Raw genomic sequence first — 19886 nt, 5'->3', positions numbered from 1 at the left:
CTAGCTTGGTTGAAATTGGGGCTTTGGGGTCGGTAGCAGGATGACTGTCAAGTAGAAACAATACTCGAAATAGTCTAGTATCTATATGTATTGTATCATATTCATGTTTGCTTATAAGCAAAATGACCATGTCCATAGGTACCTGGAAACCCACCGACCACTTTTTATGTGCCCCCTAGCGCCATTTTGCTATCTACAGAGTATATCCAGCCTAGAAAATACACAATATGTAGTAATTATAGTACAAAGAAAAGTAAAAAAGACTTTATACGAAAAAGAAAACCAAATTCCACCCCCTTTTACTTTTTATACGGGACTGACAACCTTGTGCATGGCATGCCCGTTATCTCTCGCAATCTCGTGACTCTCAACCTCCCACCTCGTCTCTACCATGATGCCACCGCCCCTGCCACCGCCGATGGAGCCCCTATCGCCCATGGAGACGCTGGCGTTCTTCTTGTTCCCGTACGTCTGCAGCTCGACCTTGCTGCCCGCAGAATCGGCGTCGTCGTCGTCCAGCTCGGCGAAGCCCCGGCTGGCCGGCTTGGACTTGCGGCCGCCGCTCATGCCACCGCCGCCGCCGCCGATGGTGGGCGGCACGAGGGTGTTGCTGCCGGTGCCGCGTGGGTTGCTGTTGTTGCTGCTGCCGCCGCCAAAGGTGCCGCGGAACAGGGGGCGGAGGAGGGGCACGCAGGCTAGGATCACGGCGAAGGCGATCTCGAGGTTGGAGAAGAGGAAGGCGAAGAGGGTGGTTCCGGTCACGTTGGTGTTGTCCATGTTGGTCAGGAGGGTTTGGCGGTAGATTGTGATGATGACCTTTTTTTTTGTTGGGTGGGAGTTGTTAGTGTTTTTTTTTGTGGTGAGTGATAACTGAGTATAGGTAGGTAAACGGTAGCAAAAAAAAAAAAAAAAAAAAAAAGAAGAAAAGAGCTTACAGTCAAAACACCAACACACAAGAGCGCCGCGAGAACAATCTTCTTCCTCGGGGCCAGCTTGAGCGTGTAGAGGACAGGCATGGGCAGCAAGAAGAGGAGCAGGTCGCAAAAGACGTTGATTCCGCTCAGCCACTGGTAAAACAGCCTGACGTCTCCGCAGTGGCCAGGCTCCTGGCCCGACACGTCCCAGTTCTTGCTGAAGGGCTGGCAGATGGTGAAGCCGGCAATGATGCCGCTGAGGTTGTAGAGCGCCAGGAAGACGGCGCAGCAGCGGACGGCCAGGACCATGTTGCGGACGGGCATCAGCATGCTGTACATGAGCAGGACGGACAGCTTGGAGGTGAAGATGGCGCAGTTCCAGATGATGGGCCAGGCGGCCATGCACTTGAGGAAAGCGACGAGGGTGTCGGGGCCGAAGCGGGTCGGGATGGTGGACTGGTCGTAGGTGAAGCCGCCCTCAAAGACCATGAGGAAGTTTGCGATGCTGAGCCCGTACAGCGCCACCAGGCAGGGGATGAGCAGCCAGTCGCTCATGCTGAAGCGGGAGTCGCGTGCCACCCGCGCCCGGGCCATGAAGCGCATGATGACCGTGACCGTCGGCACCACCATGCAAAAGATGGACACCACCAGCATTCCGATCTGGTCGCCGTTTTCTATCCTGATGGGCTCATACTTTGGCTCGGCCGTGCCGTCGGTGCTGTTTGGGGTCGACATGGTTTGTGCTGGTCTTGTTTTTTTTTTCCTTTTGTCCCGTGGGATCGGAGTTGTCCAAAGGAGAGAAAGGAGGTAGACCCTGACCTAAAAGAAGAGAAAGACAATCCAAAAGGCAGGAGGAGGAGCAAATGAAAAGCAGACAAGAGCAATATAAGAATGAACTTGTCCTCCTCTCTCCGATGGGACTATAATTAGACCTAGACCATCAGATTGTTCAATACGTTCCAAAAAAGCAGGAACAAAATAAATAAAATAGTGGAAACAAGAAAAACAGAGTCAGAATAATACAACGGTTATATGTCTAAAGGGGGCTCGAGGAAGATCCTTCCCACAACTAGAACAATTCCCCTCTCCTCGGTGGTAAGGGTAATTCTCATCTTTTTTTTTCTCCTCCCTGTCATGCCTTGCATGCCTGTCGTTCTTGCTGTCACCACAATGAGCCCGTCCCTTGGCCTTTTTGCTGTGCCTCGCCCAAGCCAAAGCTCGCCCTTGTTTTTTTCCCCACCCATTTGCTCACCCATATGCTCGCCCCCTTACGTTTACTAAGCCCACATACTGTACGTTGTTCTATCACATATGCAATGTCTCACTGTGAAGGGGAAAAAAAGAGTGTGCGTTGCGTTGCGTTGCCATTGCCAGGTTGCCAAGGTGCATAAGAGGGTGCAAGGGGGAGCAGAGATGACGGGACGTCAAAGAGAAAAAAAAACCCACCACACTTCTCTTGCTTCTACTTCTAGCCGACGACTTGCGGACCAGGCCCGGCCCGGGATGGGGGGGCAGAAGAGTGCCGCTACGCACGGGCATGTCTCCCGATTGGACTGACAAAACGTAAGAAAAATAAAACGGTTCAACATAACCATGTGTTTGTGGTTTTCTTTTTTTTTTTTTTTTTTTTTTTGCTGTGTTGTGTTGATATTTTACCGTGCGGTAGATATGATCTTTGTTTCCGAGCCATGCTGACCATGGGAGAAGAGAAGCTGGCTAGGTAGCTGCACGATATTCCCAGGGCCGAATGCAAGGTCTATTACAGCTACTGGATTGGCTACGGGGCAAACATTCCGGATTTCTAACTACACGCATGCCATCGTATATATCGTATTAGTCTAGCTTATCCCTATGAAAAATAAGAAGCAAAGATTAAGGGGCACGAGAAGAAGAAGAAAAAAAAAGCCAGCTACTCCGTACATGTTTACCGGGTCCACAACCGGGGAGTTCTCGCGGGAGCGGACCGTCAAGGAAAGAAAAGAGGGCACATGTTATTCGCGCAGACTGTACCACCAACTAACTACCTACAGTACAAATTGTGTGCGGGCTTTTCTTTCCCTGGTCTTTTCTTTTGTAACGTTGTGGAATACATGGATGGATACATTGAGCTAGATTATTTCGGCTATGTGATCACCATGCAGATCTCCAAGCCGAGCTTGAGAAATGGCACCCCGTCTGAGCCGCGCCGGATGCCTGATCCTGCGACCTGTTAAAAGTCGTCCATCGTAAGGAGGGGGTCTCTGTGAGACCCCCCCAACACCAGGAACGGGAGGAAAAAAACATCTCTGGTCCTTTTTTTTCCTAGTCTCTTTTACGACTGGTTCGACCCGATTTAACAGATGCGCGGATCTGACCTTTCGTGATTACCGGCTGTTTATACACCAATCGCACTCGAGTTTTCGCATTGCTCATCTTACCCACATATCTCGGCAACTCCTCTTACTGGGAGGTTTCCGGCCTTGGACGGTGTACTGTACTTGGTGTACTGTACAAGAAGAAGTGGAGAGACAATACCAGGTAATCAGGCTTGACAGGCTTTTTTTCCAGGACTTGGCCTGCTTTCCCAAATCTCTTTTGTTTTTTGTTTCGATCGCAACGCCGATTTGGCTGATGGTTGCATCTGTCAGTTTTTTGCTTCTTTGTTTTATTTTTTCCTATTTTTTGTCTTCTCCCTTGCGTGCTTCCAGGCTCCTGTCTCGATTTGTTAGATGACTGGTTTCTGTTAATCCTTACCGTACCACAGCAGCAAACCAATGACAGACGTTGGAATGGAGTTATTCACCATAGAGTTTTTAACATGGATCCGCCTCAACGGCCCGAAAGTCTGCCCTAAACCTTTGTTGGTTCCCGTCATCTAGGCCCCATATTTGAAAGTGGGAACATCCCTTTTGGCAGGAGCGGAAGCGGGAGTCTGTGTGCAGGATGGTTTGTGGCAAAACCAAAGAATCGAACCCATGCATGCTTGTTCCTGACTTGCCTGAGTAATTTGTGCCTAGCCTTGCCCGTCTTGCCGTCAACCTGACAATACGTGGTAGTTTTTCATCCCCGGGCTGTTGCCTACCGAGCCAAGCGAGCTTGCGAGTACTACTAACACACAGTACGTATAGGGGGCGCCGTCGTTCTTGGCTTTATTTTTCTTCGCTTGGCAAAAAAAATAGCCCCCCCCCTTCCTTTCTCGTCGATCCGTCAAACCGTTTCATACTTCAGTTCACCGAGCCTCGTTACCTGACAACTGACTTTTTTTTCCCGCGTTTGCGAACCTTGGCCCGCGTAAACCAAGGTCCCCAATCAACCGATATACCCTGGGTTGCCTGTACAAGCCCCCAGGTGGTCCACCCAAATCTGTCGATCAATATCACGAATAATCCTACCGAACAAAGTCAAAGCAGGCTGATTGCTACTCACATCGCCGAAGATGGGAACCACGGTAAGGGGTGGGAGAGCATGAGTTTAAAAAGCCCCCCAATTTTTCCTTCCCTCCCCTGAATGGCCAATCTCTAGCGGGACGATTCCCGTTTTAGGCTCCAAAGCCCGTACTGGTGAGAAGATGACGGCTGAACGGGTCTGCGCCGTATTATTTGTGGATTCTCTTTTTTCTTGGGGACTGGGGTACTTGGGTGTTAGTGGTATGGAAACATTACCTTGACGCCTTAGCCTTCCCGGTTCCCAGTAAAAGGACCAGTCTGGCAAAGTGGGAGAGGCAAAAAAAGAGCTGAAACAGTGGCTCTTTTAATGTCCTCTCGCATCCAGGGGTGGGCTATCTGAGGGGTCCAGTCCCTCAGCCGGGGAACGGCGGCGGGGAGGACGGCGGGGACATTGACCTTCCTTTGAGGGGATGGTTGCTGTTACACGGCATAGTATTTGACATTTGCCTGCCCGCCACGTTGTCTCCTTGTGCTGCTGTCGCATGTCATCTCAGCGTCAACGACATTATTGCTTGCATATCTCCATCTCTTGGAAGCATCCAACAGCGTTTTGATCACACATCTCACCCTTGGTAAAGCTTAACACATACAAACCAACCAAGCAAACGAACCATGGCTCCCACCACGGCATCGGACCGCAAGACGGCCATCATCACAGGCTCCACGGTGCGTAGACAACCTCTTTCCTCTCGCCAAAACAAGTCCAAGCTCGTGTCCCGCAACTAAACTCAAATCTTTTACACCTTCTCAGAGCGGCATCGGTCTGGACCTCGCCCGCGACCTCCGCGCCAAGGGCTGGAACGTGGCCATCTCCGGCCGCCGCGAACCCTGCAAGGGCGAGGAGATCGCCAAGAGCATCGACGAGACGGGCGAGGCGGCGCTGTACTGCCGGGCCGACGTGTCCGTGTACGCGGACCAGGCCGAGCTCTTCCGGCAGGCGTGGGCCAAGTGGGGCCGTCTGGACCTGTTTGTCGCCAACGCCGGCATCGTGGACGAGGGCCCCACGAGCCGGTACAACCTGCTCCGCAAGGACGCCGCCGTGGACGACGTGCCGCCCGAACCCAAGCTGGGCTGCAGCGACGTCAACTTCAAGGGCGTCGTGTACGGCACCGAGCTGGCGCAGCACTACATGAGGCACAACAAGCCCAAGAGGGGCGGCAAGATCATCGTCACGGGCAGCATCGCGGGCCTCTTCCCCCTGCCCACGTACCCAGAGTACTCGTCGGCAAAGGCGGCCGTGTCGCAGTGGGTGCGCGTCATGGCCCCCATGCTCAAGCTGCACGACGACATCACCATCAACTGCGTGCTGCCCAACGGCTACGACACGGCCATCCTGCCGGGGTTCAAGGAGGCGTACTTGGATGAGCAGTAGGTTTTTACTATCGCCTTCAGTTGCGACACAAGAGCACACAATCTTTTTGCAATAAAAATCACTGACACAAACTCTTGGCAGCCTCACCAAGCGCGACTGCATGATGAGGGCCTACTTCATCTTCATCGACGACGAGGAAAACTCCCAAACGGGCCAAAACGTCGAGACGGCCTACGACAGCCTCTACTTCCACGAGAGGCCGGCGGCCAAGAACGAGGTCGTCAAGAGAACCGAGAAGGTGTACGAGCCGTGGTTCGAGTATGCTCACGGCGCCCGCAGTGGCCTCGAGACGGCCATCAAGGCGCCGATGAGGACTGGTGTTTGAGGTTGTGTGGGTTTGGTTATGAGGGGGCGGGTGTATAAGAGCAAAAACAAATTTAAAATAAATTTAAAAAAAAAAAAAAAGATTTGACTTTTTTGGTCATTTATTCCAAGACTATATATACCCTGGTGTCGATCAGCCATCTACTATTTATTAGCTGTTGGAGTTGTGCGACTGTAGTATGCAGACGTTGGATCTCGTGAGAATTCTGTACTCTCGTGTTGTGTTGCCATAGGAGTGTGACGGCATCAGACAACCCGACCAAGGATATCTAAACCTCGGGTAAGCACACAGCCTGATCATCATCATGATCTACATTGCTTTGTGATCTACTTACTACATACCTAGGTATGTAGTCGACTTGTGTCATGTACATTGATTATATTATACCTCCCAGGAGCGACAGCAAACATCTTGAGTCATTAAGACCGTATCGAGTCAGGGTGGCTTTCCTATTCAAGTAATCCAAGGGATGAGCAAGGGAACAAAGCAAGCTTTTTCCAAAAGTCACCAAGTAGTAGATGCTACCTACCTTAATTTACATCACGCAATATGAAGAAACTGGGAATCTGGGAGCAGGGAATCTGCTCTTCTTCTTTTGAGGCCGACCCACTTCCCCTCAAAACTCTACCATAGTAGTATTGCTGGGAAGTTTTCAGTATAACCGAGATCTGAATACTAAAGCAACTACACAGAAACTCAACTGCTAGGCTAGGCCACTAACGGACTAGCTGCCGAACCGCCAAGCCGGCTTCCGTGTTGGTCAAGGCGCCAACTATGTGCTTGATTGAGATAGCAGCCTCGTAAATCTTGTTTTTTTTTTCTCTTTTTTTTTTCCTCTTCGGCTGTGCACACCGCATATGTACGAATACTGGACCTGGTTGGCGTATCTCAAGTGTCATGTTATACGGCGGCTTACTCACCTAGTGTGCTTCATTACTATTTCTTCAGTCGCACTAATTTTCTCTGTCTTACCCCGCCTCAAAAAAGGAAAGAAAAGAAAATCATGTGCAGATGGAGTCTGGTATTTGGCCGGCTGCAGAGTAATGAAACTAATCTACGGGAGGACTACTGTTGACGATGCAGACGAGTGCGGAGTGATGAGGGGAAAAGAAGAAGCTAGGGAGCGGGGAGAAGAGGAGATGTAGAGAATTGGGAGGTTTGCGTGACGTACTACGCAAAATGTGTAGTTGAATTGGCCGGGCGCAGCGATGAATATCAATGCTTTACGTCGGCCTTCTGACCCCAATCATGCCAATGCCTTGTCTTTCCTAGCGCCGGCTCTGTAGTCTAGATGGATGGTTGTCTTTGAGGATATAAATCGCAAAAGCTATCCGTATGGACCACACAGAAACCCACGCTCAGATATCGCCAGCATACATCAAACACTCCAAGCCATGCAGTCATTTGTCGTCATCGCAGGTCTGCTCGCTGCGGCATACTTTGTACATCGCCTCCTGTATGGCACCGACACACCGCACATCAAGGGCCTCCCCGAGGTTCCGGGCTTGCCGCTATTTGGAAGCTTGATTGAGCTGGGCGACAACCACGCCAAGGTCGCACAGCGATGGGCAGAAAAGTACGGCCCTGTGTTCCAAGTGCGGATGGGGAATCGTGTAAGACGGCTCAAGAACACATGACCAAGCTCTTTCTTTTCTCTACCAGTCTCTCGTCCCTCAATACTGACAAACACAAACAAACACCCAGCGCATCGTCTTTGCCAACACCTTTGCCTCGGTCCGCCACCTCTGGATCACCAACCAATCGGCGCTCATCTCGCGGCCCAAGCTGCACACCTTTCACACCGTCGTCTCGTCGTCGCAGGGCTTCACCATCGGCACGTCGCCCTGGGACGACTCGTGCCGCCGCCGCCGCAAGGCCGCCGCCACGGCCCTCAACCGGCCCGCCGTGCAGTCGTACATGCCGCTGATCGACCTCGAGTCGACCGTCAGCATCCGCGAGCTGCTGCAGGACTCGCGCGGCGGCGCCGTGGACCTCGACCCCCGCGCCTACTGGCAGCGCTATGCGCTCAACACCAGCCTGACGCTCAACTATGGATACAGGATCGACGGGGACAAGGACGACGAGCTGCTGCGGGAGATTACGGATGTGGAGAGGGGCGTGTCGAACTTCAGGAGCACGAGCAACAATTGGCAGGACTACGTGCCGCTGTTGAGGTTGTTTCCCAAGATGAGTCGGGAGGCGGTTGAGTTTAGGGAGAGGAGGGATGTGTATATGGATAGGTTGCTGCGCGGGTTGAAGGAGAGGATTGAGAGGGGGATGGACAAGCCGTGTATTTCGGGCAATATTCTCAAGGATCCAGAGGCCAAGTTGAACGAGGGTGAGTTTTCGACCCCCTTTCCCCCCTCTCTGTGTGTATAATAGTATAAATTTACTCACCAATAACCCCCTCAACCAGCCGAGATCAAATCCATCGGCCTGACCATGGTCTCGGCCGGCCTCGACACCGTCCCGGGCAACCTCATCATGGGCATCGCGTACCTGGCGTCGCCCGCGGGACAAGAGATCCAACAGCGCGCCTACGCCGAGATCCTCAAGACCTACCCTGCCAACGACGCCTGGACGCGCTGCCTGGACGAGGAAAAGATACCCTACATCACGGCGCTCTACAAGGAGATACTCCGCTTCTTCACCGTCATCCCCATCTGCCTCCCGCGCGTGTCCGTCAAGGACGTCGAGTGGGAGGGCGTGACCATGCCCGCCGGCACGACCTTTTACATGAACGCCTACGCGGCCGACTACGACGCCGCCCACTTCTCCGACCCTTATGTCTTCAACCCGGACCGCTACCTCGAGGACGTCGAGGGCACGCCGCATTATGGGTACGGCGCCGGCAGTCGCATGTGTGCGGGCAGCCACCTGGCCAACCGGGAGCTGTACACGGCGTTTGTGAGGCTGATCTCGGCGTTTGAGTTCGTGCCGCCCGCGGACCCGGCCGACGAGGCGGTGCTGGACTGCCTAGAGGCCAATGCCATACCGACCAGCCTGACCATGGAGCCAAAGTACTTCAAGGTTGGGTTCAGGCCGAGGGACAGGGACGTGCTGGATGGGTGGATCAGGGAGAGTGAGGAGAGGACGAGGCATTTGATGTGATTTTGTTCTTGTCGATACCCTATTGTTCTGCCCTTTGTTGATAAACAGAATACTGTACCTTTACATAAGCTACGAGAGCAATATCAAGTTGTTTCAGGTATGGCCTGAAGCATATAAACTCGGTCTGTTTTTGTGACCGCCAGATGTTATTACTAGGTTCGCTGCAGCCCTGGTCTCATCTTCAAGGCACATGCTTCCCTGCAATGTCAGGAATATCCAGCTTATTATACACTGACTTTAAATCCCATGGCTCAACTTGTACCACTCTGGAAATGCAATAGCCAATTTTGCGTGAAACACTCTGGTGACTGACCGGCCGAAGATCACCCCCAGATTTGCATAGTCGCTCTCATAATCTCCAACCTTGAAACTATTTTGGGCATATTATCATGATCAGAACATGGTGAACCTACCCAAGGTACCTACCAGTAGTATGAAGTACTTGCACAACAACGTTCAGCCGCACCTCGTAGAGAGTGAGAGAAAGGTCTAGCTTACTGTCTGTTCCAATAAACTGGACGGCCGGATGAGTAACACCATCCACAGTTACGTTCTAGCGTGGAAGTCAGCCTGGGGCTAGGCCGGCTACAGCAAAGTCCAGACGACACGATCCAAAAGAGGAAAATCCGGTTGACCTGTTCGTGCTAGTTTTTTTTTTTTTTTTTTTTTTTTTTTTTTTTTTTTTTTTTTGCAACACAGACGCGCGCAAAGACATCTCGGCTCAAACGGCCCTCGCTATCGCGAAAAAAGAAAAAGTCATAAAAACCAAACATACCTTCTGGTCCTATCAACCTCGGCTCAGATTCAAGGAGGGGAGTTGAATGCCATGTTGGGATCTGAGAAAAAAAAAGGATGGGAATCACCGAAAAAAGAAGCACTACGTTGACTGGCAAACACTGTATCATCTCAGCAAAGAGGTATAAGCCGTTTCTTGGCGGTTGGATGAGCCACTCGCATGGGCCTTCCTATACGTAGCACTTACATGCTGAGGGTTACGTATACAATATAATTTTAGGCGCATGCAAGAATGTCATGTTGTTTTGAGTCTAGACCAGACCCCTACCCTGCATGCATCATATCGTTAAAACAGCACAAATTTGGAAAAAGATAGAGTAGAATAGAAATAAGAAGAAAAGGAAAAAGAGAAGATGAGCAAGCCACCCAGCTGACTGGGACAAGTCGCTGACACTGGTCAGGGATAATTTGGATGACAAACGCGTGCCGGGAAGTTGTGTCAAGTTGACAAATAAAAAAGAATTAAAAAATCACAAAATAGAAAACCTGGTAAAGCCGCGCAAAAACCTTCGCGCCAAGAAGTTTCGGCCGCCCACCGAGCTCGTGGCTCCGAGAACCATCATCTGACCATTGCTTTTTCGATTTTTTTTTTGTTTTGTTTGGAGAGAATGTGAGAGAGAAGACGTAGTTGCGATGACCCTTTGACAGCCGTTGGGAATAGGGGGTGTGGGTGGTGGCCTCGGTCTGATCTGATGATGAGGGAAACTTTTTTGTTTCGAAAAGGGGGGGAAGGAAGCCCATTGTTTTGTTCGGAGTGCTTGCGACTGGTCCTGACGTGTACGCCCCCCTCTCTATCACCTTGACTCCGAGGTCATGTTCCGAGGGGAACGCGGAAAAAAATTAAAAAATTAAAATAAAATTAAAAATACTGCATGGAACAAAAAAAAGAAGGCAGAAAGACAAACCGTGGTTATTCGATTATTTGGAAACGCTATGCTATGGTTTGTGGCTCCTTTTCTTAAGAATCCCCTTTAAAATAGAAGGGATGCTATCATATATGGTAGAAAAGGTAGATTATCAGCTACCTCATTAAGAACGGCTGTCTATTTCAAGCGGGTCGAATTGTTTATAGCATTTCACATATACCCCCTTTCGCGCCTTGTGATGTTGATGTGGGGGTGGCCGTAGCCCCCAAACAGGGAAACATTTCACTCGAAACCACCCCCCATCTTCGAGCAGAGAGAGAGAGAGAGAGAGGGGGCAAAAAAAAAAAAAGAAAAGCTTGAACGACCGTTGTAGTTTGTTTCAAAGGGCGTAGGTGCTTTTTGAAACATTAGTTCGGCAGGGAAGACGTTGAGAGAGAAAAGAGGAGGGGGGAGCATTGATTATTCGTTCTCTCCCTTGGTGATGGGCTTGCAGGACTATGCATGCCTAAAGGTACTTTGCGTGGTCCCGAGCGCGGAGCATCGGAGGTTTAGAGCTCGGCACCAGACCAGACAGACCTGGACCCTTGATGTAGCAGTCTGCTTGGTCATCTATCTTGTAGTTCGAGTTTTTGGCAAGACTCGTTTGTTTCCAATTACTCCGTATTTCTTGGCCTTGACTTTTTTTTCTTCTTGTTTCTCTCTCTGTTTGCTTCTTGGAATGAATAAGTTATCCATGACCAACCAATTGGCATCAAAATCTTCGATCGCTGACTCCCTTCGAATTTTCACCCGAGTTGAGTGGTGTGCAGCTTTACTCATGGCAGCTTTAATAGATCTCGTCGCTCACACCACCAGGGGGCAGGCAAGTTTTGGAAACGCGAAGCAGGCACGGTCCCGTCACGCTATCCCGTTCCCACTGAAACAGCTCCGTGTTTGGGCGTCATTACTGAATGAGGTCACCAACGTCGAGACAAGATTTGGTAAGCGATTTTAGTCCTTCGTGTTGGACCCAAGGGCACCCTGTCCGGCTATGGACCCGAGATTTTGGCAAAGAAAAGCAAACAAGAGGCAAAAAAAAGAGATGCTGAGAGAATCATAATCATAAAAATCGGTAAACAAATAAAAACTTCAGACCTACAGGGAACTCCAGTTCAACCAAAACTTTGCTCTGTCAGTTTTACCACGTCCTCCATTGCTTCCCGAATTTTGACAACGCGCTGTCACATGGAAATCTTGATCGATAAGGTTAGCTTTTCGGTCAAACTTGCCGTGGTGACCGAGAATCCAAATGGCATTCTGAGTGCTTTTTTTTGACAACTGCTTGTAGATGAAAATGAGAAAAAGAAGAGGATAAAAATTCCCCGAAATCGTTTGTCAAAATCGGCCCATCCGAGCTGGTGGTTACGGTCCTTGGTATTCTTGACAGAAACCTTGCACGCTTCCCAAGTTGACTTGTTGAGATGCATCGTGCGACGTGGTGATAAAAAAAAAAGAGAGGCAGGGGAAGTATGCACAAAGTATGCACTGCGTAAAGAAGGTTTGGTGTGTCCGCTGAGGTGTTTTTAAAAAAGAAACTTTGAGTATAGGTAACAAAACGCGTTACAAAAATGAGAATTGAGGCCAACCCTCGCAAGGTCATGACAGATTCATACGGAGTAGTGTTGGTGTGTGTACTTTGTAATTATATGTACACAAGGTGTACCGGGAAGTGGCGCCATCTCGTACCGGACCTACTTTATTCTAGTGTGTATATATTGTGGGTGGTCCAATGTTTTTACAAGTAGAGATTTCACAATTTGAAGGTTGTATCAGTCTGATGGCGAACGTCTTGAACGTCGTACACGATAGGTTTGTTGTGCATCATTATGTGGGGGTCATCGATCCTTACTTTGGTACGGTTCGTGGCTTGTGAAAAAAAAGGCACGACCAAAAAGCGACCAAGCCGAACATCCAAGCTTTTTTCAAGAGACATCGGGGCCACTGGGCCGTGCTCATCCGACAACATCACGCAAAAAAATACCGGTATGACTGAGGTACGTACCCCTAAAGCCTCCACTGACTGCTACCATACCCTAGCAAAATGCCCACGCTGCATGCACATTGGTCATTTTTTTGCTTTTGATCTTCTTTTTCTGTTGTCGTGATTGTTGAAGAAGTTCGGGACATGATCTTGGCATGCCCCCGTGTCCTCAAAACCCTCCCTTCCTTGTTGGTAATTGTCAGGGCAATCAGAATCATCACAGCAACAGGCTGATCTTGAACGCCTTGGGAAAATTGCATCATGTCAGGCACCGGCGAGACATACGGCTTGTGGAGATGAGCGGACTGGACTGCAAATGTGTGGAGGATAAATAATTACTCTGCAGCCCAGCCCCGTACATAATAGGTGGATATGGGTATGTAGATACGGCAGCACATACCGGTGCTGTCGGTACCTAGGAAAAACAACATTTCGCATTATCTGGTTGGTTAAAATTGAATCAGGGGGAGCCAAAACTACCAGGTGAATGCGAAACTGCCAGGCTGTTTGCTTCATCTGATAGGTAGACCAGACAACGGCAGATTTGAACGAATGAGTCGAGTCAATGGAAGACATGCAACTTTACCACCGGTACCGACTTGTTGACCAGTGGTTACGCACACGCATGCATCAGAGTTCATCGCATCGCATTTTTGCATCACGTCGCATTATCTTCGTCCCGACCGGATCCGGTGGCCCAGTACCAAGCCAGACCCAAACGTGCGGTAATGCACAACGACGCAGGGAATCGGAGTTGTGACTGCGGCGTGGTGACGTGAAATAATCAAGAGAGCACCCACGAGATGTTTGTGACCTTGTGCCTCGTGCTCCAGGGGCACAGCCGCGGCCGAGAATTCACGACTTTTTTTCTTGTCACTCCTTTACGGTGAACATTATGTCGGAGCAAAGCAGGGAGGGGTGGATGGCAAACACGTTTGGTGGACATTTTTTTTTTTACGCAGTGATACAGAGATAGGGGTCCATTGTCGGTACCGTCCGTACATTGTCTTTCTGCTCGGGGTCCAATTACATTGGTGAGAACTGCTTTCTTGAAAATAAACCCAAGTGGGGAGGAAAAAAAAAAGGCGGAAAAGGATTGAACAGACAAAAAAACACTACCGACACCGGCTTTGCTACCCTGGCAAATTGTAACCAAAAGCCTCTAGCAAAGGAGCCCGGTTAACCAAATCCACATTTTCAGGTGGGAGAAATACGACAGAAGGTGAGTTGGTGCAGTCGACTGCGGGCCAAATCATCCAACCAGCCATCGCTTGACTTGACAAGCCGACGGAAGGACCTGCAGAGACGGGGGTCAGTTGGACCTAGAATCCAACCTGGTTGGTGAATTGGGAAGCATCAGATCTGGGCCAGGAGTGTAATATTGAATCTTGATTTGATCTTTGATTTTTTTTTTGTCCTTGTCCTTTTGCATCTTGGATCTTCATCCATCCTGACTTGCCTAACCCGACTTGTCCTGACCTGTCCCTGACTGCCAGCTGGAGCTTTGCGACAAAGCCAACGATAGCATCCATCCACCTACCTTAGCTAGAAGCCTCGCTAGCGGCGCGCTACACCATACCCTGACCCACCCCCAGTCCCCGCGGTTGGCTGGTTTCCTCAGATTGGATCCTAAACCCAATTGATTCTTGTTCCAAAGTCTAGACGGTCGACAAACTATTAGGACGAATTGAGCCGGCCGCACTCTGATGCCTGAGCCGCCGGCTGATTGCGATTTGATTTGACTTGACCTGACTTTTTCCAAATCCCTTTTGAACCTACCAGAATTAGACTAGAGCACCCTAAATTCGCAGACGGAAAACCCAGGCAAGGGGATTCTGAAAAGCGCGGACCCGAAAAAGGAAGCAATTGAGACGCGGGGCCAGAGACGGGACAAAACAATGAAGCATGCCCTCGTCTGCTCCAACCATAACAGCAGCAGCACCGCCGGGTCCAGCTCCAACGTCAGCTCCTCCGCCACTCCCGCGTGCTGTCCTTACGCCGCCGCCGATAACTTCCAGCCCAAAGTTTAGCACAAGGGTGGGTGCAGGTTCAGGTTCAGGTTCTGGTTCTGGTTTTGATGCAGCACAATTTGGTACGGCGGACACAGGTGCAGACTTCATCCCTGGGACGCATGAGACTGCGATTCGCACACCCGTCGCACCCAACGGAGTCAGTGCCAAAGCCAGTGCCCCTGCAAGTCAGCCCGCCACAACCACCACGCCAAACTTGAACCTTCAACAACGCCATATTGGTGCACCACCAACTACCCGCACTGCGCCTTATTTCCACCCCCGAACCTCTTCCTTACTGCCCCCTCCAAACCCTATAGTCCCGAATCGCCAGCCATTTCTTGCGAGCGACGTCTCGAATGCAGCTCTGCCTTTGACCCACCATCAGGAGCTGCAACAACAACCACAACCGAACACGACTAGGCCGCCTTACTATCACCACCCACGCCCACGCCCACATCCACCACCGCCACAGCATCAACCACAACCACCAGTCCCACGACAAGGGCAGCAGCAGCAGCAGTTACAAGAACAATACCGCCAAACCTGGAATAACGACGAAGAGCTCTTCTTCCACGACAACTCCCGTTTAAACGACGTTGCTTTAGTCCCGACCGCCAAAGCCTACCTCAGCCCTCCGCCCGACGACGCTGACGACTTCGCGACGACCTTGCTGTCCCCGTCTCTACTGGTGTCGGACCTCCTCCACGCTCCCCAACTCCGCTCCAGTTCCGCTGCAGCCATCGATGACGAAACTCGCTTGAACCGCTGGTCCCTGTCGTCTTCTACATCCACCCGCCGACAGAGTATAGATACTGTCGCGCTACACGCTCAAGTCAGCGCCCAGTACCAATCTCTGGTCTCGGCCGCACGGCTGACCGGTTCACCTTCGAGAAAGCTTCAAAAGAAAACCAAACCCCCCACGTCTCCCGGGCTCAGCCGCGTTCGTCGCTCGTCGCCGACCCCGGTTTCCATCCCGGTCCCGCCGCTCACCAGCCTTCCGCCCATAGTCTCACTGCCGTCCCTCGAGGCAGAGGTGTCCACGCCACGAGCGTCGTCAGCTGCCGATGCATATCCGCCCAGGCGTGACAGCCTGCTGATTAAGCCTTATGAAAATTCCGATCCGCGCTTTGCGTCGACCATTGCCAAGAACAATAACCACGCGGACGAACCCGCTTCGAATGGGAGGAGGACCAGCGCCGTCGAGATGATGTATGTTGAGAGGAATGGGGGCGGTATGCCACAGCAGCCGCAGCAGTCGCCGCCTCACCAAAAGGGTCACTCGAGGAGTCATTCGCACACAAATGGCAGCAGTGACACCTTGACATCGCGCGGCAGCAAAGATCGCTCGAGCAAACAGCCCTCACAAAAGGCCATGCTCTCTCAAGCGTTGGAGAAGGCCAACGCAGCGGTGCAGCTCGATAATTCCAGGAACTTTGTTGCTGCGAGGTTGGCCTACTCGGAAGCCTGTGATCTACTGCACCAGGTTCTCATGAGGACGAACGGCGAGGACGATAGGAAGAAACTCGAGGCCATAGTATGCCCACCCCGCCCTTTTCCCGCCTGCTTCGCCACGTCGCCCTTGGCAGACTTGGATAAAGCCACTAACGAGTTGCTTCTTGATCTTAGAGTAAAACGTACACGACGCGTATAGAAGAGCTGGACGATATCCTTCCCAAGGAAAAAGCCACGCCACCCCGACGACCAAGCCGGAGTCAGAACGATGGTCTGTTTGGCGTCCCTAACGATACAGATGACGAATCAGCCATGATGTCCACGGCATCATCGGGCTATTCGAAAACTTCATCCCATCGAAGAGAGCCTAGCGGATCTAGGCCAGCCAACAATATGCCTGCGAACCCCACAAAGTTCGGATCCTTCTCTAGCAGCCAATTCTCGCCCCAATCGGCTTATCAACCACCGCAAAGGCAGTTGTCAAATGCCAGCGACGTAGGTCTCATGCCGCCTCCATTGTCTCCCCGTCGACCACCGTCACCCGGAAGGCAAGCAGGAATGGCTACTCCCGACGCCCCGTTCAGAGCCGACTTTTCCATGGCAGCCACTCGTCTTGCCCCGCCATCGCAATCGGATGACAATGGGTATGCGAGAGGCCATAACCGAGCGAACAGTCACGAGTCTGTATCATGGCTGGACCCGATCGACGAGTCGGGAGGCTCCAACGCTCCGTCTTCAAATCACTCCAGGTCATCTTCGATGGGTATACGGAGAAGGCACCTCCGGACCCGTAGCGGGGGAACAGAGGCCGAGTTTGATGCCGCCTTGGACGACGCTATCGAGGCCGCATATGACGATAGCTATGATGTTGTTGATGATAAGAAATCCCGCGATGAAGGAGAGGATGTGGTAGCTCGTGCACTCAGGAGAGTTGAGCTAGCCAAGGAACGTGTCAGAGAATCAGAGAGGGAAGCATTACAACTTGCAAATGATAGGGAGAAGAGGCTACGAGAGCAGCTGCAGGCGGAGGACGATGAAGAACCGAGCGATTTTCTTGATGCCAACGATTCTGATGAGGAGGAACGCATCCTAGAGGAGATGACGAAAGGATATGTCATTGAGGACTTCTCATTCGGTCCTGGGAGTAGAACGCGACCCAGCATACCACGGGCGTCGGATTCGAGCGAAGGCACGAGCCGGACATGGCACACTTCTACGGGATCGAATCCCCAAACTGCATCGACGACACTTACGACGGTGAGCGAGGGTGCTCGTCTGTCCAACGGCGACCGGCCAAAAACCTCACAAGCACCATTGCCGCCGCCGACACAGGCGCTCCCCCAACTCCCTCTACAGAGGCCTGGTTCATCAGGTAGCCGGCTGAGCGAGGTCAAGGCCAACGACAGCGTACGCAACCGCCGACTGTCGGGTCAGAATCCGAAGCAACTCAAAATAGAGACTTCAAGGAATCCTGCTGTGACCGGGCCTAGCACCGGCGGGACAATGTACATTGCCGAGACGCCGCCCATAGCACAAGCTCCGCCTCTCCCTAAGACGGCGGGTTACATTGCGCAGCAAAGACAGGCTCTCAACGCGGGTGCTGCCAGGTATAAGCAGACTCCCTCTCCAACGCCACCAGTGCCCCTTACTCAGGAGAACGACACGTCAAAACAGCCTGGCCTCAGGAAGAATTATTCATCGAGCAGCTTGAAGAGTATGAACCAGCGGGGCCGGAACTTGTCGGTAGCGGGATTGGAAGAGACGGACATGAGCCCCGGTACGCCACTCAGTAATCAGTTTGGATCTGCTGTACAACGACCTGCCGTGCCGAACCTACCGACGCCCATCGCTGCTGCGTTCAAGGATCGGATAACTAGTGGAGGCACGGGAGGTCTGTACCTCTTCGATGGGGCGATCAACGACGGTCACATCAGCCCCGCCGACTCTCCTACTTCAGCGGTGACTGCCGGAGGGATACCAGACGCCCCAGTGCCCTTGGAGCCCTGCCCGAAAGGGACAATGTTGCGGCCGTTCTGGCTGATGCGTTGCCTGTTCCAGACGCTTGCACACCCGCGCGGCGGCTACTTGTCTAATAAGCTTTTTGTGCCGCGCGATGTGTGGAAGGTCAAGGGCGTCAAGCTAAAGAACGTCGAGGATAAGATCAGCAATTGCGACCTGCTTACGGCTGCGCTTCAGAAGCTCGGGCGGGTTGATACGTGCGATGCGGACGCGATGCTCGAGGAGATGCAAAGCCTCGAGAGCATATTTGAGCAGGTTCAGGCCAACTTGACACGCCGCCTCGGCAACAGCGAGGTCGGTGTCCAGTCAATGGCAGCACTATTCCGTGACGGCGCCAATGGCTCCGCTGCGGGTGCTGGTGGTAACCTCGACCCAGAGTCTGCAGGCTCCGTACCCCGTTCAGCCAGCGTCACGGGCAAGTCAAGTTTCTCGTGGCGTCGGTTGAGGTCCAAGAACTCGACACCAGGGCTCAACGCAGGGCCCGGTGGTTACAGGAAAGAAAGTCCGGCGACTATGATGATGGATTCAGCCTATGGAAATAATGGTGGTGGCAGCGGAATCAACGGCGTCTCCAGCCTGCCCATGACAAGCCAACCGACCAGCCGACCCAGCAAGCGCGACCTCAGCGCCGTTCAGTTTACGGGTCCGAACGCAGGTTACATGGCCAGCCTGGCGAAGCTCTTTGATGCTGCGCAGGCTATTGGTGAGTTCATTAAGTTGCTTTAAATTTTGCTGTCGCTTGTTCCCTGCTAATCAGTTTTCAACACAAACATAGATCAAATCGCACGCCAAGTCGAAGACCCGGGCCTGAGGCATGCGGACAAGACTCAAGTCGGGCTGGAACTTTGCACGCGTCACGCCGCCGAGTTCTTTGCTTTCTACATCTGTCGCTTCGTTCTGACGGACCTGACCATCCTGCTGGACAAATTTGTCAAGCGTGGGAGCGAGTGGGTGTTGGTGTGAAGAAGTTCTGTTACTTGAAAAAAAACACCGTTTATTCTTCATCTCATTCTTATATATATCTTGACTTTATCGGTTTGGTTATACATGGATAACCTGGCTTTTGCCTAGTTACCACATTCTTCTCTAACCGACTCCCCCGTTAATGTTCATTGTTACTTAGTTGTCCCTTCCATTCCTGTCCCTTGCTTTTTTTTTCTCTGGATACTGGCGTTTGCTGGACCCAAGGTACTGACCTTTGGTAGGACTAGGTTTGGTGTTTATGGGATTTGTGCACCCTTCCTTTGAGAAGGGGATGGTGGATTTTAAAGCTTCGACCACCTCTTTATGTGTTCATATATAAAAAAGATACCACATTCGCTAGGCCTGGTCGGTTGCTGTTTTTTTTTCGTTGGGTGTTTTTATGAGGGTTCTTTATATCTGGGCGGGTGATGAAGACGAAACGAAATCAGCGCGGAGCCGAGACTTTTGGATAGTTTTCTTTTTCTTTTGTCTGGAATAACTGACAGATGTATGTTTCCGATGGGCTTGGGATTTGACCAGTCACTCGTACACACACTGCTCTTTCGGCATGCTCCAAAACGTCTTGAATAGGTATGAAAGCTATTTGAACAA

At 51.6% G+C, this 19886-nt stretch overlaps 4 protein-coding genes across 4 annotated transcripts; 3 read left to right on the top strand and 1 right to left on the bottom strand.

Moving 5' to 3' along the window:
- MGG_04682 (uncharacterized protein) lies at positions 1-2380 on the bottom strand. The gene is made up of 2 exons (XM_003710802.1): positions 936-2380; positions 1-816 (listed from the first exon to the last, which is right to left on the bottom strand). The coding sequence occupies exons 1-2, from the start codon at positions 1647-1649 to the stop codon at positions 307-309; spliced, it is 1224 nt and encodes a 407-aa protein (XP_003710850.1). The 5' UTR covers positions 1650-2380; the 3' UTR covers positions 1-306.
- Positions 2381-4061: 1681 nt separating this feature from the next.
- Positions 4062-6164, top strand: MGG_04683 (15-hydroxyprostaglandin dehydrogenase). Its single transcript, XM_003710801.1, has 3 exons — positions 4062-5005; positions 5091-5707; positions 5793-6164. Exons 1-3 carry the CDS (start codon positions 4952-4954, stop codon positions 6034-6036), a joined length of 915 nt encoding a protein of 304 aa, XP_003710849.1. The 5' UTR covers positions 4062-4951; the 3' UTR covers positions 6037-6164.
- A 723-nt stretch (positions 6165-6887) lies between these two features.
- On the top strand, positions 6888-9270 carry MGG_04684 (phenylacetate hydroxylase). The gene is made up of 3 exons (XM_003710800.1): positions 6888-7649; positions 7741-8374; positions 8453-9270. The coding sequence occupies exons 1-3, from the start codon at positions 7332-7334 to the stop codon at positions 9145-9147; spliced, it is 1647 nt and encodes a 548-aa protein (XP_003710848.1). The 5' UTR covers positions 6888-7331; the 3' UTR covers positions 9148-9270.
- Positions 9271-14188: 4918 nt separating this feature from the next.
- MGG_04685 (uncharacterized protein) lies at positions 14189-19886 on the top strand. Its single transcript, XM_003710799.1, has 3 exons — positions 14189-16374; positions 16467-19014; positions 19087-19886. Exons 1-3 carry the CDS (start codon positions 14734-14736, stop codon positions 19272-19274), a joined length of 4377 nt encoding a protein of 1458 aa, XP_003710847.1. The 5' UTR covers positions 14189-14733; the 3' UTR covers positions 19275-19886.

This window comes from Pyricularia oryzae, chromosome 1 (genome assembly GCF_000002495.2).
Source record: "Pyricularia oryzae 70-15 chromosome 1, whole genome shotgun sequence".
NCBI classification, from domain to species: Eukaryota; Fungi; Ascomycota; class Sordariomycetes; order Magnaporthales; family Pyriculariaceae; genus Pyricularia; species Pyricularia oryzae.
This window is presented reverse-complemented; position numbering and strand designations above follow the sequence as displayed.